This window comes from Nycticebus coucang, chromosome 6 (genome assembly GCF_027406575.1).
Source record: "Nycticebus coucang isolate mNycCou1 chromosome 6, mNycCou1.pri, whole genome shotgun sequence".
Classification (NCBI taxonomy): Eukaryota; Metazoa; Chordata; class Mammalia; order Primates; family Lorisidae; genus Nycticebus; species Nycticebus coucang.
In genome coordinates this window covers 51,232,238-51,246,391 of record NC_069785.1, presented here as the reverse complement: position 1 = coordinate 51,246,391, position 14,154 = coordinate 51,232,238, and the positions used below count along the sequence as shown (strand labels likewise).

The window sequence follows — 14,154 nt, the reverse complement described above, 5'->3', positions numbered from 1 at the left end:
AGAGAACTCAAACATATAAGCAAGAAAAGAACAAGTGATCCCATAGCAGGCTGGGCAAGGGACTTGAAGAGAAACTTCTCTGAAGAAGACAGGCACACAACCTACAGACATATGAAAAAATGCTCATCATCTTTAATCATCAGAGAAATGCAAATCAAAACTACTTTGAGATATCATCTAACTCCAGTAAGATTATCCCATATCACAAAATCCCAAGACCAGAGATGTTGGTGTGGATGTGGAGAAAAGGGAACACTTCTATACTGCTGGTGGGAATGCAAATTAATACATTCCTTTTGGAAAGATGTTTGGAGAACACTTAGAGATCTAAAAATAGACCTGCCATTCAATCCTATAATTCCTCTACTAGGCATATATCCAGAAGACCAAAAATCACATCATAACAAAGTTATTTGTACCAGAATGTTTATTGCAGCCCAATTCATAATTGCTAAGTCATGGAAAAAGCCCAAGTGCCCATCGATCCACGAATGGATTAATAAATTGTGGTATATGTACACCATGGAGTATTATGCAGCCTTAAAGAAAGATGGAGACTACCTCTTTCATGTTTACATGGATGGAGCTGGAACATATTCTTCTTATAAAGTATCTCAAGAATGGAAGAAAAAGTATCCAATGTACTCAGCCCTATTGTGAAACTAATTTATGGCTTTCACATAAAAGCTATAACCCAGTTATAGCCCAAGAATAAGGGGAAGGGGGAAAGGGAGGAGAGGGAGAGGGGTGGTGGGTGGAGGGAGGGTGATTGGTGGGATTACACCTGCAGTGCATCTTACAAGGGTATATGTGAAACTTAGTAAATGTAGAATGTAAATGTCTTAACACAATAACTAAGAAAATGCCAAGAAGGCTATGTTAACCAGTGTGATGAAAATGTGTCAAACGACCTACAAAACCAGTGTATGGTGCCCCATGATCACATTAATGTACACAGCTATGATTTAATAATAAAAGAAACCCAGCATATTGTACCCCATAATTGCATTAATGTGCACAGCTATGATTTAATAAAATAAAATTAAGGACAAGACAAAAATGCCCACTGTTATCACTTCTTTTCAACATGGTATTGAAAGTCCTATCCAGAGCAAATAGGCAAGAGAAAGAAATAAAAAACACCCTAAAAGGGAAGAAAGACGTGATATTGTCTCTTTGCTGAGAGCATTTTCTTGTGTAGAGAAAACCATAAATACTCCACAAAAAAAACTTGTTAGAATTAATAAACAAATTCAGTAAAGTTGAAGGATACAAAGTTAACAAATATCAATCAGTAGCTTTTCTACATACTAATAACAATCTATATGAAAAGGAAGTTAAAAATACAATCCCATTTACAATAGCAACAAAACTTAAATACTTCGATGTAAATTTAAGCTACAAGGTAAAAGACCTATATACTGAAAACTACAAAACACCAATGAAAGAAACTAAAGAAAACACAAATAACCAGAAAGATATTCCATGTTCATGGATTATAAAAAGTATTACTGTGAAAATCTCTGTACTACTTAAAGCAATCTACATATTCAATGCAATCCTTATTAAAATTCCAGTGTCATTTGTCAAAGAAATAGAAAAAAAAAAAGAAAAATTTATGTGTAATCACAAACAGCCCCAAATAGCCAAAAAAAGTGAGCAAAATGAATAAAGCTAGAGGCATCAACACTCCCTGATTTCAAAACATATAAAGTGATTATAGTCAAAACAGCATAATACTGGCATAAAAACAGACACATTGACCAATGCAACAGCATAGAAAACCCAGAAATAACCCTGTGCATTTATAATCAACTGAATTTTGACAAAAGTGCCAAGAGTACACAATGGGGAAAGAACAATGTCTTCAATGTAAGAAAGAAGTCGGAAAACTGACTATAAAAATGCAGATGAATGAAATAAGACCCTTATTTTATGCCATACACAAAAAAATCAACTCAAAATGGATTAAAAACTTACATATACACAGAAACTATAGAACTACTAGAAGAAAACATAAGGGAAAAGCTCCATGACATTGGATTGGACAACGATATTTTTGATATGACCATGAATATTTTTGCAAAAAAAAGTAACTGAATGGTATGGCATCAACCTTAAAAGATATTGTATAGTAAACAAAGGAATAAAAAAGTAAGGAAGGCTCAGTGCCTGTAGCTCAAGTGGCTAAGGGCACATACACTGGAGCTGGCGATTTGAATCCAGCCCAGGCCTACCAAACAACAATGACAACTACAACTTAAAAATAGCCTGGCACTGTGGCGGATGCCTGTAGTCCCAGTTACTTTGGAGGCTGAGGCAAGAGAATCGCTTAAGCCCAAGAGTTTGAGGTTGCTGTGAGCTGTGATGCCACAGTACTCTACCCAGAGTGACAGCTTGAGACTCTATCTCAAAAAAAAAAAAAAAAAAAGTAAAGAGGCAGCCCACAGAATGGGAGAATATATTTGTAAACCATACATCTGTTAAGGGGTTAATATACAGGGTGGACATAAAGTTTGTCTACAATTTAAAATAATTTAATGTAGTAAATTGCACATAAACTTTATGGACATGTGTAAAAAATATAAAAGGAATTCAAACAAATCAATAGCAAGTAAATGACCCAATTAAAAAATGGGCAAAGGAACTAAGTAGGCATTCCTGAAAAGAAGACATCCAAATTACTAATAGGTACATGAAAAAATACTTAGCATCAGTAATAGTTATGGAAATGCAAACTAAAACCACAATGAGATACCACTTTCTACCTGTTAAAATGGTTTTTACCAAAAAGATGAAAGATAGAAAGTGTTGAAGAGGATGCAGAGAACAGGGAGCTCTTAAAAGTTGTTGATGAGACAGTAAATTAGTACAACCATTATGGAAAATAGTATAGTTGTAGGTTCTTTGAAAAACTAAAAATAGAACTACCCAGTTATACCCAAAAGAACTGTGAAAATGTCTATACTACTCAAAGCAATCTACATATTCAATGCAATCCTTATCAAAATTCCAGTGTTCTTTTTCACAGAAATAGAAAAAAAAATAATTATATATCTAAAAGAATTGAAATCAGTATGTTGAAGGAATTATCTACAATCTCATGTTCACTGCAACATCATCACAATGGCCAAGATATAGAAACAACCTCAGTATTCATCAGTGGGTGAATGGATAAAGAAAATGTGATATATACTCACAATGGAATACCATACTTCATCCATAAAAGGGAGGGGATGAGTGGGAAATCTTGCCATTTATACAACACAAGTGAATCTGGAGGACCTTATGCTAAGTGAAATAAGCCAGGCACAGAAAGACAGATAACACATGATCTCATTTCTGTGTGGAATCTAATGAAGGTGAACTCATAGAAGTAGAGAGTAGAATGTTGGTTATCAGAGGCCGGGAGAAGGGGGGAAAGAATGGAGGCTTATTGATCAAAGGGTACAAATTTTCAAATAGACAAGAGGAATAGGTTTCAGATCTATTTGACAGCAGGGTGACTATAGTCAATAATAATGTATTAATATTATATATGTCAAAAATAATAGTAAATTTCAAGTATCTCACCATAAAAAATGCTAAAAAATCAAAAGCATTATAACAGAAATGAAGAATACTTTTGATGGGTTAATCAGTAGACTAGACATCATTAAGGAAAGAATCAATGAGCATGAAGATAATGTCAAAAGAAACCTTCAAAGCTGAAATGTGAAGCCAAAAAAGAATGAAAGATACAGAAGAGACTATTCAAGAACTGTGGGACAATTACAAAAGCAGTAAATACACACAATGGGAATAACAGAAGAGAAGAATGAGCTAAAGGAAAGTAGAAATATTTGAAGTAATGTTCGAACAGTTGAGTGTTAAACACTGTAAGTTGTATTTCTGGGTGTGTCTCTGTGAGGGTGTTTTCAGATGATGTTTGCATTTGAATCAGTGGGCTCAGTAAAAGAGATTGCCCTCCCCAATGTAGGGGGCAACATCCAATCCATTGAGGGCCTGGATAGAACAAAAGAAGAAATTCACCTGTTTTTCTTTGTTTGCCTGCTGAGGCTTAGACATATTATTTTATCTTCTCCTGCCTTCACATAGGGATTTATATTATCAGCTCCCCTGGTTCTCAGGTCTTTGGACTCCTAGTGAATTGAATCAATAGCTTTCCTCATAATAAGTATACATATTTTACACACACACACACACACACTTATTCTACTTCTCTGGAGAACCCTAACTAATACGAGGTAATTTTAACAAGCAAAGTTGACCAAGAAATGTCTGGCATATACAGTACATTTAATTCAGTTCCTTATAGCTCTTTTAACAGGTAAATGAACAGAATTTTTTGAATGTCAAGTAAATTAAAGTAGAAAGCTGCTGGCTTGGCACCTGTAGCTCAATGAGTAGGACACCAGCCACATACATGGAGGCTGGCAGGTTGGAAACTGGCCCCAGGCCAGCTAAACAACGACAATTACAACCAAAAAACAGCCAGGCATTGTGGCAGGTTCCTGTAGTCCCAGCTACTCAGGAGGCTGAGGCAAGAGAATCCCTTAAGCCCGAGAGTTTGAGGCTGCTGTGCTTCTGTGAGCTGTGAGCTGTGACAACACAGCACTCTAGCAAGGGCGACATAGTGAGACTTTGTCTAAAAAAAAAAAAAAGAAGAAGAAGAAAGCTGCTGTCAAATAAATACACTTTGTTCATACACAGAAAATGAGATAATAGTTGTTTGGTTGCAGTCAAGGGTCCTGTTTCTCCGAACCAAATTGACCTGGTTTGATTGTTCGACTGAGCTAGAAAGTTCAATTGCGGCACAGCAGTAATCAAAGCAAAAGTTGAGTGTAAACGGAAAATAAAACTGGCATAGGCAGGGTGGATAGAAACCAAAAGTAACCTACACAAGTTTCAGGATAACAAAGCGAGATTTTGTTTAGGAAGAACAAAGAGAAAGTTTAGAGCATTACAAAGAGAGTTGGAATGGGGTCCCTCTCATAAAGGAGAAAAGGTGAAGATGCACACCAGAGCAGTGTGGGGGCATAAATACCCCTTCCTCTCAGTTTGAAAATGGTTGTCTTTCACTGGTCTTTTTGCACCACCAGGCATTATTGCCCTTTTCTATTGGCTGAGTGGTGAATGATCTTATGGGCCCTCCAGATTTGTTTCACAGGCAAGGTTTTCCTCCCACCCGTCCCTTTTCTTGGTGTCACTTCTCAATAGTGATGATTGCCCAATTTTGAATATACCAAAAAAAAAAAAAAAGCCACTGAGTGTATACTTTAAAATTGCAAAGTCTATAGTATGTGAATTACAATGTATATATGATCTATGTGTTTATGATTTAGTTTAAAAAATAAAAAATAAACCTCTTTTTAAAATATGAATAATGGTAACAGCTAGCTATAAGTATCATGTTCAGACAAGACACTTCCCCAGAAGTACTTCCCTTCGTGTCTCATGGGTGGACAAGTCCTTTCCCAACCAACCACTAGCAAAGGAAATGAGAATACTGTAAGTAGATTAAAGAAATCAGAATTTAGCCTCAGTCCTATATAGGTAGAATATGGGCTGTTACGAATGAATTGTATCCTTCTAAAATTAGTATATTGAAGCTCTACCCCCTCAATACCTCAAAATGTGACTGTATTTGGAGATAGACCTTTAAAGAAATTTAAGTTAATGGGAGGCCTTTAATGTGTGCCCTAAACCAATATGACTAGTATACTTATAAGAATAGGAAATTTGGACACACAAAGGGATATGAAGGCTGTGCACACCCAGAGGAAGGACCACAGAGGACACAGAAAGAAGACAGACACACCAACAAGAGAAACTTTGGAATAAACCCCCCTGCCAATACCTCGTCTTGGTTTTCTAGCCTCCAGAACTGTGAGAAAACAAATTGGTGTTGTGTGATTTTGCTGTGACAGCCCTTAAAAAAATAAAAGTGGTTCTCACAAAAAAAAAAAACAGATCTAAAAAGAAATTAAATAATAATATGCCCCCTTTTTTCATTCTGAAAGTATTTTAGCAACCTACCATTCCAATTTAAAAGTATAATAAAGATATAAACAAACTGGAAATTCACATGGGGAGGAACCAGCAGAAGAACCCTGGCAACATGAAAAACCAGAGCAGATCCATGCCTCCAAGAGATTACAAGTGAGATACAGAGAAACTGTTGTAATGAGAGAAATAAAATTCAGAATTTGGATGGCAAATAAGATGAATGGAATTGAGGAGAAGATGGAAAAAGAAATCTAAAAAACATTCCAAAAACTATCTCGAGAAATTAGTGTAATTAAAGACAAAGTCACCAAGGATCTGGACATAATTAGGAGCTTAAGGAATTTAAAGAGACATTCAAGGAGATTCAAAACACATCGGTAGCCTCAGTAATAGAGTAGAACACGGAGAAGAAAGAATTTCAGAATTAAAGATAAGACTTTTGGAAATATTATAGAAATCCCTTTTCATCTTTAGTAATATGTGTGAGCCTAGTGTTACTCTGAGCATTAGCCCATTTGATATTTTCCTTGATGATCTGCAGTGTTATTTAGAATAGTCTTTTGTATGCATTCACTGCCCATCTTTTTCATATTTTTGTTTTATTTTGTTTTACTCACCCTTCCTCAAGAAGGTTTCTTGACAACAATATAAATTTCAACTCCCTTTTAAATACCTGTTTTTTCATCATTATGTAGCAGCAATGTTCATTTTATAGGATTCTTCTTTTTGTGCCCTTTTAGAAACAGAATGCATAGAGATGGTCTTATATTTTATATGATTTTCTAAAAGCTGTTTTCTATAGGCTAGACTTTATATTTTACTGTATTCCCAGTGTTATTTTCTCACAAGATTATTGTCTTTCCTATATGGCTAATCAGCTTAATTTTCCTAGTTAGAATTACTTTTTTATCATTTTTCTTCTAAGAGATTAAATTATCAGCAAAACAAATAGGATATTTATTGCTTGCCCTACTTTTACCAATAGTCCCAACAGTTGCTAAAATTTGTGAAATGCTTCATCACCACTGTAATTTTTCCTGTCCACTAATTGTGTGAGATTTATCAAAAAATATCTTCTATATTCTCTGTCTGGTACTTTATAGTATTTATCTCTGTCAATCACATCACTTGTGTTTCTCATATTTAAATTCTATTCCAAACTCTCTCCACTGTTCTTAAACTCATAATTTCCATTTAATTTTTTTATTTTTTATACAATATCTTTCCAAAAGACCCTCACAATATTAATCTTATTCTTCTTCTACTCTTCTACTCTTCTTCTACTCTTAAGTAGAACAGAATAAGACTAATACCCACTGACATTTTGAAGATAAGGAAATTGGGGCTCATAAAAGTGATCTGATTTTCTAAAGTGTATAAAATGAGTCAGTTGTGGAGCCATAGCTAGACCTCAGGATTTCTCATTCCTCTATTTTTCACAATACTTCAGTCCTTCCTTTTGTTCATATTGCTATTGTTTCTTTCAATATTTGAGTGATTTCACTTGAATAAAATATTTCCTAATAATGTAATAGTCTATCCCACCAAGTCTTCAGTGTTCTGTCTTCTCATCTTAATATTTTAAGCTTATTTTATTATTTATTAACCACAATCTGTGCAGTAGAACTTTTATCTTGGTCCTGACCAGTTTCTCTACTGTTTGCACTGAGAATGTGGGTGCCATCTCTGGTTTCTTGATTATTTTTTATGTTATATATGTTGCTCTCCATATTATCTCATTTTAGTCTTATCGTATAGTTTTCTATAATAATTTAGTTTTAATTCTAGTTTTAATTATTCTTTCCCATAAATATATGACATACTGAAGCATAGAATGTCCTGGGTGTTTCAAATAATACAAATGTAACCATTCTATGAATATTATTGCTAATAATTTAGATTTCGCTTATTAAATGAGATCAGCAGTTACAGCAACCTATAATCAAAACACTGCACTCCAGCCAGAATGACAGAGAGAGACCCTGTCTCAAAAAAAAAGAAAAAGAAATAATAAGAAACAATCCTTAGCTTGGATGTGGAGAGAAGGGAACACTTTTACACTACTGATGGGACTGCAAACTAATACAACCTTTTTGAAAAGAAGTATGGAGAATTCTCAAAGAACTAAAAGTTGCCCTTCCATTTTATCCCACAATCCCATTACTAGGTATATGCAAAGTACAAAAAGCATTTTACCACAAAGACATTTGTATCAGAATATTTACTGCAGCTTAATTCATAATTGCAAAGTTGTAGAAGCAACTCAAATGCCTATCAACCCATGAATGGATTAACAAATTGTGGTATACGTATACCATGGAATACTAGACAACCATAAGAAATGTTGAATTTACATTTTTTATGTTTACATCTTCTATGTTTACCTGGATGGGGTTGAAACACATTCTTTTACGTTTACATCTTTTATGTTTACCTGCATGGATTGGAAACACATTCTTCTTAGTAAAGTATCTCAAGAGTTGAAAAAAAAAGTATTCAGTGTACTCAATGCTAAAATGAAACCAATTCATAAACAATTACATGATCATATAAACTATAAAATACAAAAATAGTCTAGCAAGGAGGAGGGGTGAGGAGGAAGAGAGGAGGCAGAGGGCAATTGGTGGGAGGAGGGAAGGCATTTGGTGGGATCTTGCCTAATGTGCACAATCTGAGGGTATTTAACACACCTCTTGAATGAAGTGCTCTTCTACAGCTTGAACTTTACCTTGGAAGTGAGAACATTATAACCTAAAAATTTGTACCCTCATATTAATTTGAAATAAAAAAATATCTGGTTAAAAAAAAAGAGAGAGAAACAGTCATGATGTGAAGGGTGGCATATGAAACCAACAGGATTGTAGACAAATTTAAAAGAAAAGATGACCCATAATAGAAATCACAATGATAAAAAAAAAAAATTGGATGTGTTACTTAGTTCAATGTAAGCATTTCACATTGTATATTGTACCCTGAACTCCATAAATGCATCAATAAATGAAGTTGTGATTTAATAAAAAATAATTTAAAAATAAAAAAAATTTAAAAATTGAATATTTGCCTTTTACACAAAATGCTGAAAATTTTCTTGGCCTTTTCTTTTATAGGATCTTATAGGACATTTTTGGATATGGAACTGTGGGAACATGGTTTCAATATAGAACACATCAATAAGTTTATACAATTAATAATCAAAAGAATTTTTATAATATTACCAATCAAGACTGTCCTTCTATCATTCTCAACAAGTATAGAATTCATTCTCAACTACCACGTACGATTAAATTCGTCTTAATTTCTATATCTTTTTAAAAATTCTTATGGAGATAAACTTACATTTGAAGGGAAGAGTAATTTTTCAGACAATATGGTTGGTTTTTGCTTTAGAAACCACTTAGTGGTTGTTTTTTAAAACGTTTTCCTTTCTACAGTAGATTTAAAATAGGTCAATAATTTTCTTCACTGGCACCTTTGACCAACTCTTAAGCTTAAAAGATTTTCTGTTTTACAATACATATGTAATGTTGGGTTCCTTTGTTCATAGATATACAAGTTTCTTATTCAGCTTCTTGTCAATTTGATCTTTACCCAAAAACCATAGAAATACTTGAAAAACTAATCACTTACGTCTTTCATCTACAACTTGTATGAGCAATGATTTAGTTGTGGAGGATACAAATATATCATATAGTAAGTAATAATAGAAAGAAGTGACTCCCAAAAAAGTCAAAATTAAGTAATAATATAGCACTTTCCTTAGGAACCAAACATGGTATGAATCACTATTTTATTACATCACAAAATCTTCATGTTCTTGGTTATACCAAACTTAGTTCAGAGTTCAAAAGATGTTGGTGATCACACATACACACAGCACATCATAGTTAACAAAGTATATGGACTGAAAAACATCTCTGTGAAGTTATTTAAAATTATGTATATTATGTAAACATAATTAGGAGAAGACTGTAAAGTCCTTTAGAACATTGTCAAGTCTTTAATGTTTCAATTGGCCAATTTAACCATGAATTCCATACCAAGAGGTGGGAGGATTGTTCTATATGTAGATATGCAGACAGATATAATTCATTTGAGATCTAATATATGCACAAGCCAACAACTGGGTCTGCAGATAATGAGATTGAAGGAATTTGGATGCATAATGATCTGAAAAAACTGGGAAAAATGATAAAGAAATATATACAATAGGACATTGAGAATATACTCATGGTATGCAATACTTTATTTGAAATACTTATCATTTTCCTATATTGCCGAAACAGATTGTATTCATACTTTTTTATTTTCTCATATCACATTTGTTTTGCTTAATGACTACTTTATGTATTCTCTTTATTTTCCCTTGCATTTCAATACTAGATTAGAAAGTCTCTTTCTGGGAACAGTTCTGATTCAAATTAGATATATTATAAAAATATAGTCATGAGTAATGTTTCTTCTGTTTCTATAGTTTATTCAATTATTATAATATATATAGCCTACCAGAACTTCCTTTAATTATACCAAGAAATATGAATTGTTTGCATTTCAAAAGGATGACTGGAATAAAAACTCAAAAAGTGAATAAAGATAGCTATACTTGTGTAAGTGTCTCCCTTTTAAGGAAGATAACATCTTTAAAGTAAATGAAGGTAATTATAGAAATGAAATTTTCCCAGTGGAAGTAGAGGAAGACTGGAACATTTTTTCAGTACTGAAATTTCTGAATACTTATTAAGACCAACTAAGATATATTTTCTTATAGTTTTATCAATAGAGTTATTTTGGATTTTATAGGCATTCTTCCTAAGCTTCCAGAAATGCTGAGAACAAAAGATATATGAAAATTCAAATCAAGGGAAAAAATAATATTTTTTTCTAAAATAAATCAATGGGCTATAGGAGTGAGGAAAAAAAGACAGTAAATGTAATCATTTTATTATTTATTACTCATCATATCTCTTTTTTAAATTAAATTTCTTTGCTTTATGCTTACCATTTTTCTCTTACTATTTTGTCTATGATATTTCTGTTAATAATTCTACAACCAAGGTCAAACAATCTGAAAAGTAAGCTTTTGTTGTGGGTATAGTGAACATGAAGTAGAGATTACTTCATGGTTGAAATTATACCTGTTCATAGTATACTAAAAATTAGGCAATATTACATACATATGTATTTAAGAATGATTCAAAATTGAGTAAGTTTTAAGAAGGAAACTATATAGTATATTACCTACCTTTCTTGCATATCTAATTCCAACTTAATATGATGTCAATTCTACTCAAAATTTTAAAATGTAGGTTCCTTGTACCAAAGCTTTAATCTCTGGTAGATAAGCACTTACTTGCCTTCAGTATCTCAGGCTAGTGTCTAATATTTCTTAATGTCTAATGTCAATATCAACCCAAGTGACTTTCCCAACTCTTAAGAGGTTTGTCATCAACATTAGAATCTCTAAATCTGAAAAGTCTAGAACAAACCTCTCAGACCACCTTTTTCCTCTACGCTGTGTTAAGATCTTTTTAATACCTATCTTGTCCTTTTAGGAGAATTGATGCTGATTAAGTCACAGGTTCACTTTTCCCTTAAGATGTGGCAAGATTTTCTTCATACCTTCTTGCATATTCATGCTGGTTGGAAGGGAAGATCACCAAGTCTTTTCTAATCTGTGTGATACCCTTTAGAGGGTCATGGAAAGTGCTCTGGACTGAGAAGTGAAAGACTTACATAATGTCCTCCCCCTCTGCTACTTAATGAATGGTGGCTTAAAACGCGTTTTTCTTGCACTTCAGTTTTCTCAACTGTAAGTTGTGGAAAATGTTACTTAGCATGGAGTGGATTGTGAAGATGACATAAGATAATGTAAATGAATGAATTTTATAAACTCCAAAGCCCTATTTAGTAAAAATATGGCATGCAATATTTATTTCTTCTGTTGAGTCAGGCTGTAACAATACCTTAACATTCTCTCATCCACGCTGGAGAAAGGGGTATCATGCCTTTCATGAAAGAAAAAAAATCCAGAATTTTAAAAAATATTTTATTTTCTGTTTCAGCTATTGACTTCGATATGGTAAAAATATTAAAGGATCCAAGAGCCAGTGGAAAGTCCCTATCTAAGGATGAACCAAGATTACCAAAACTAATAACAAAGGTTTGGAGTGCAGTAATTATAAAAAATGTTCTTATTTGTTCAGTTTGCAATATAATTGCAATTGACTGCACTACACGGAAGTAATGCGGGTTGTCTTAGAAAAAGTTTTAATGATCAAAAGAGATTTATTGGAGGGTTTAATCTCAATATTAAAAAATGTTATTTTCTACTAAAAATAACTCCCTCTAAATAAAAAAACAATTACAGTATTTGTTTTTTCCAATACTTTTTATCACCACTTCTTGGGTTGATATACAGATTTCTTCTAGTGTTTTCACAAAGATATGATCTCAATAAAGATCACAGTTACAAGGAGAATTTCACAAGAGTGTCAGCAATGGTCAGTGTATCCTTACCTCTTAAGCCATGGTCCTAGAATAGGACCAAGATTTGATGAGGTAATTGGCTTAAAATCCTGAATTTAATCTCTTAATCTGTTGGACAATTATGTTTTAAGTCTGTTACAGTCTGTATTGTAAAAATTTTAACCAAATTATCTAGTTAAATCTGGTCATTATTTAAAATTAGAAATTATGCCTATATATAAAAACTACTTTCTGTAAGTCAATATTTATGTCTTTCCTAGTCTTTAATAATCCAGTTTTACAAAATCTCTTCTCTACTTATGCAACTTTGGCAGTTCTGCCAAAGGCAGTTTTAGGTACTTAGGATAGGAACTGCAGTTATCAATTTTGAGTTGATAACAATGTCACCATTTCAAGATTGCTTGATTTAGAAATCAGAAATGTATAATAGAAATTGTATATCTGATCTTCAGTAAGCACTAAAAATGATTTATTTATTTTGTTTAATTGAGGAGGTATGGAAAAATGGATTTGTAACTGACTAAACAACCTTTTTCAGAAGACACTGTTAAAAGATAGAAAGCCGTATAAGTACCACGTGCTAACTGATTGTGCCACTGGAGCTCCTCATAGTGTAGAATATATATGTCTTAACACAATAACTAAGAAAATGCCGTGAAGGCTATATTAACCAGTTTGATGAAAACATTTCAAATTGTATATAAAACCAGCACGTTGTACCCCTTGATTGCATTAATGTACACAGCTATGATTTAATGAAAAAAAAAAAAGACAGCCAATTGGAAATACATTGTTAGTAGTACACCCACCATATTGCTGCATCATTGACCTTGTCTTATTGTATTATGCTGCATTATTGGCCTTGCTTTATTGTATTAGTCAGCTGGGCTGCCATTAAAAAAAAAACAAAAAAACACCATTTTCTAGTTTAAACAACAGGAATTTATCTTTCACAGTAATGGAGGATGGGACCTCCAAGATCAATGAGTCAGCCAATTTGGTTTCCCTGTGAAAGCTGGCTCTATTCTTGGCTTGCAAATAGCCTCCTTCTTATTGTGTCCTCGCATGACAGAGAAAGCTCTGGTCTATTCTTCCTAAGAGGACACTAATATCATCATTGATGACCTTATCTAAACTAAATAGCCTCCAAAAGGCCCAACCTCCAAATACCATTACATTGGGGGTTAGGGCTTCAACACATGACTTTGGAGGGGACACAAACACTCAGTCCATAACATATAATTAGATAATAATTAGTGTAATACATCCATTTTATAAACCTGCATTGTCAAGGGGATGTAGACAAATGGAAGTATTTAAATAGAAAATAATCATAATTATGAAGGGATCTGAAACCATATTGCTTGAGCAATGACCGAAATATGTAAAGGTATTTCTTCTGAAAAGGAAAAGACTCTGGAGGCCATATAACTGCTTATAATATATAGAGAGCTACTGTAGGGAAGCAGAATTAGGTTTTTTTGTTGTGGCTTATAAAAAAAAAAGATAATTTTACCAATAAATGAAAAGTATGGGGAGATAGATTTCAGTTCAACATTAAAAAGGATCCTAAGGGGCGGCGCCTGTTGCTCAGTGGGTAGGGTGCCGGCCCCAGATACCGAGGGTGGCAGGTTCAAACCCACCCCAGACAAACTGCAACAA

General features: G+C 33.4%; 1 protein-coding gene across 1 annotated transcript in view; it reads left to right on the top strand.

Annotated features, from left to right (window-relative positions):
• Positions 1 to 14,154, top strand: part of FAM227B (family with sequence similarity 227 member B) — a 216,081-nt gene that overhangs the window by 139,122 nt on the left and 62,805 nt on the right. The window contains exon 10 of the mRNA XM_053595546.1: positions 12,069 to 12,166. Coding sequence (XP_053451521.1) covers positions 12,069 to 12,166 — 98 coding nt within the window. The remainder of the gene's footprint in view (positions 1 to 12,068; positions 12,167 to 14,154) is intronic.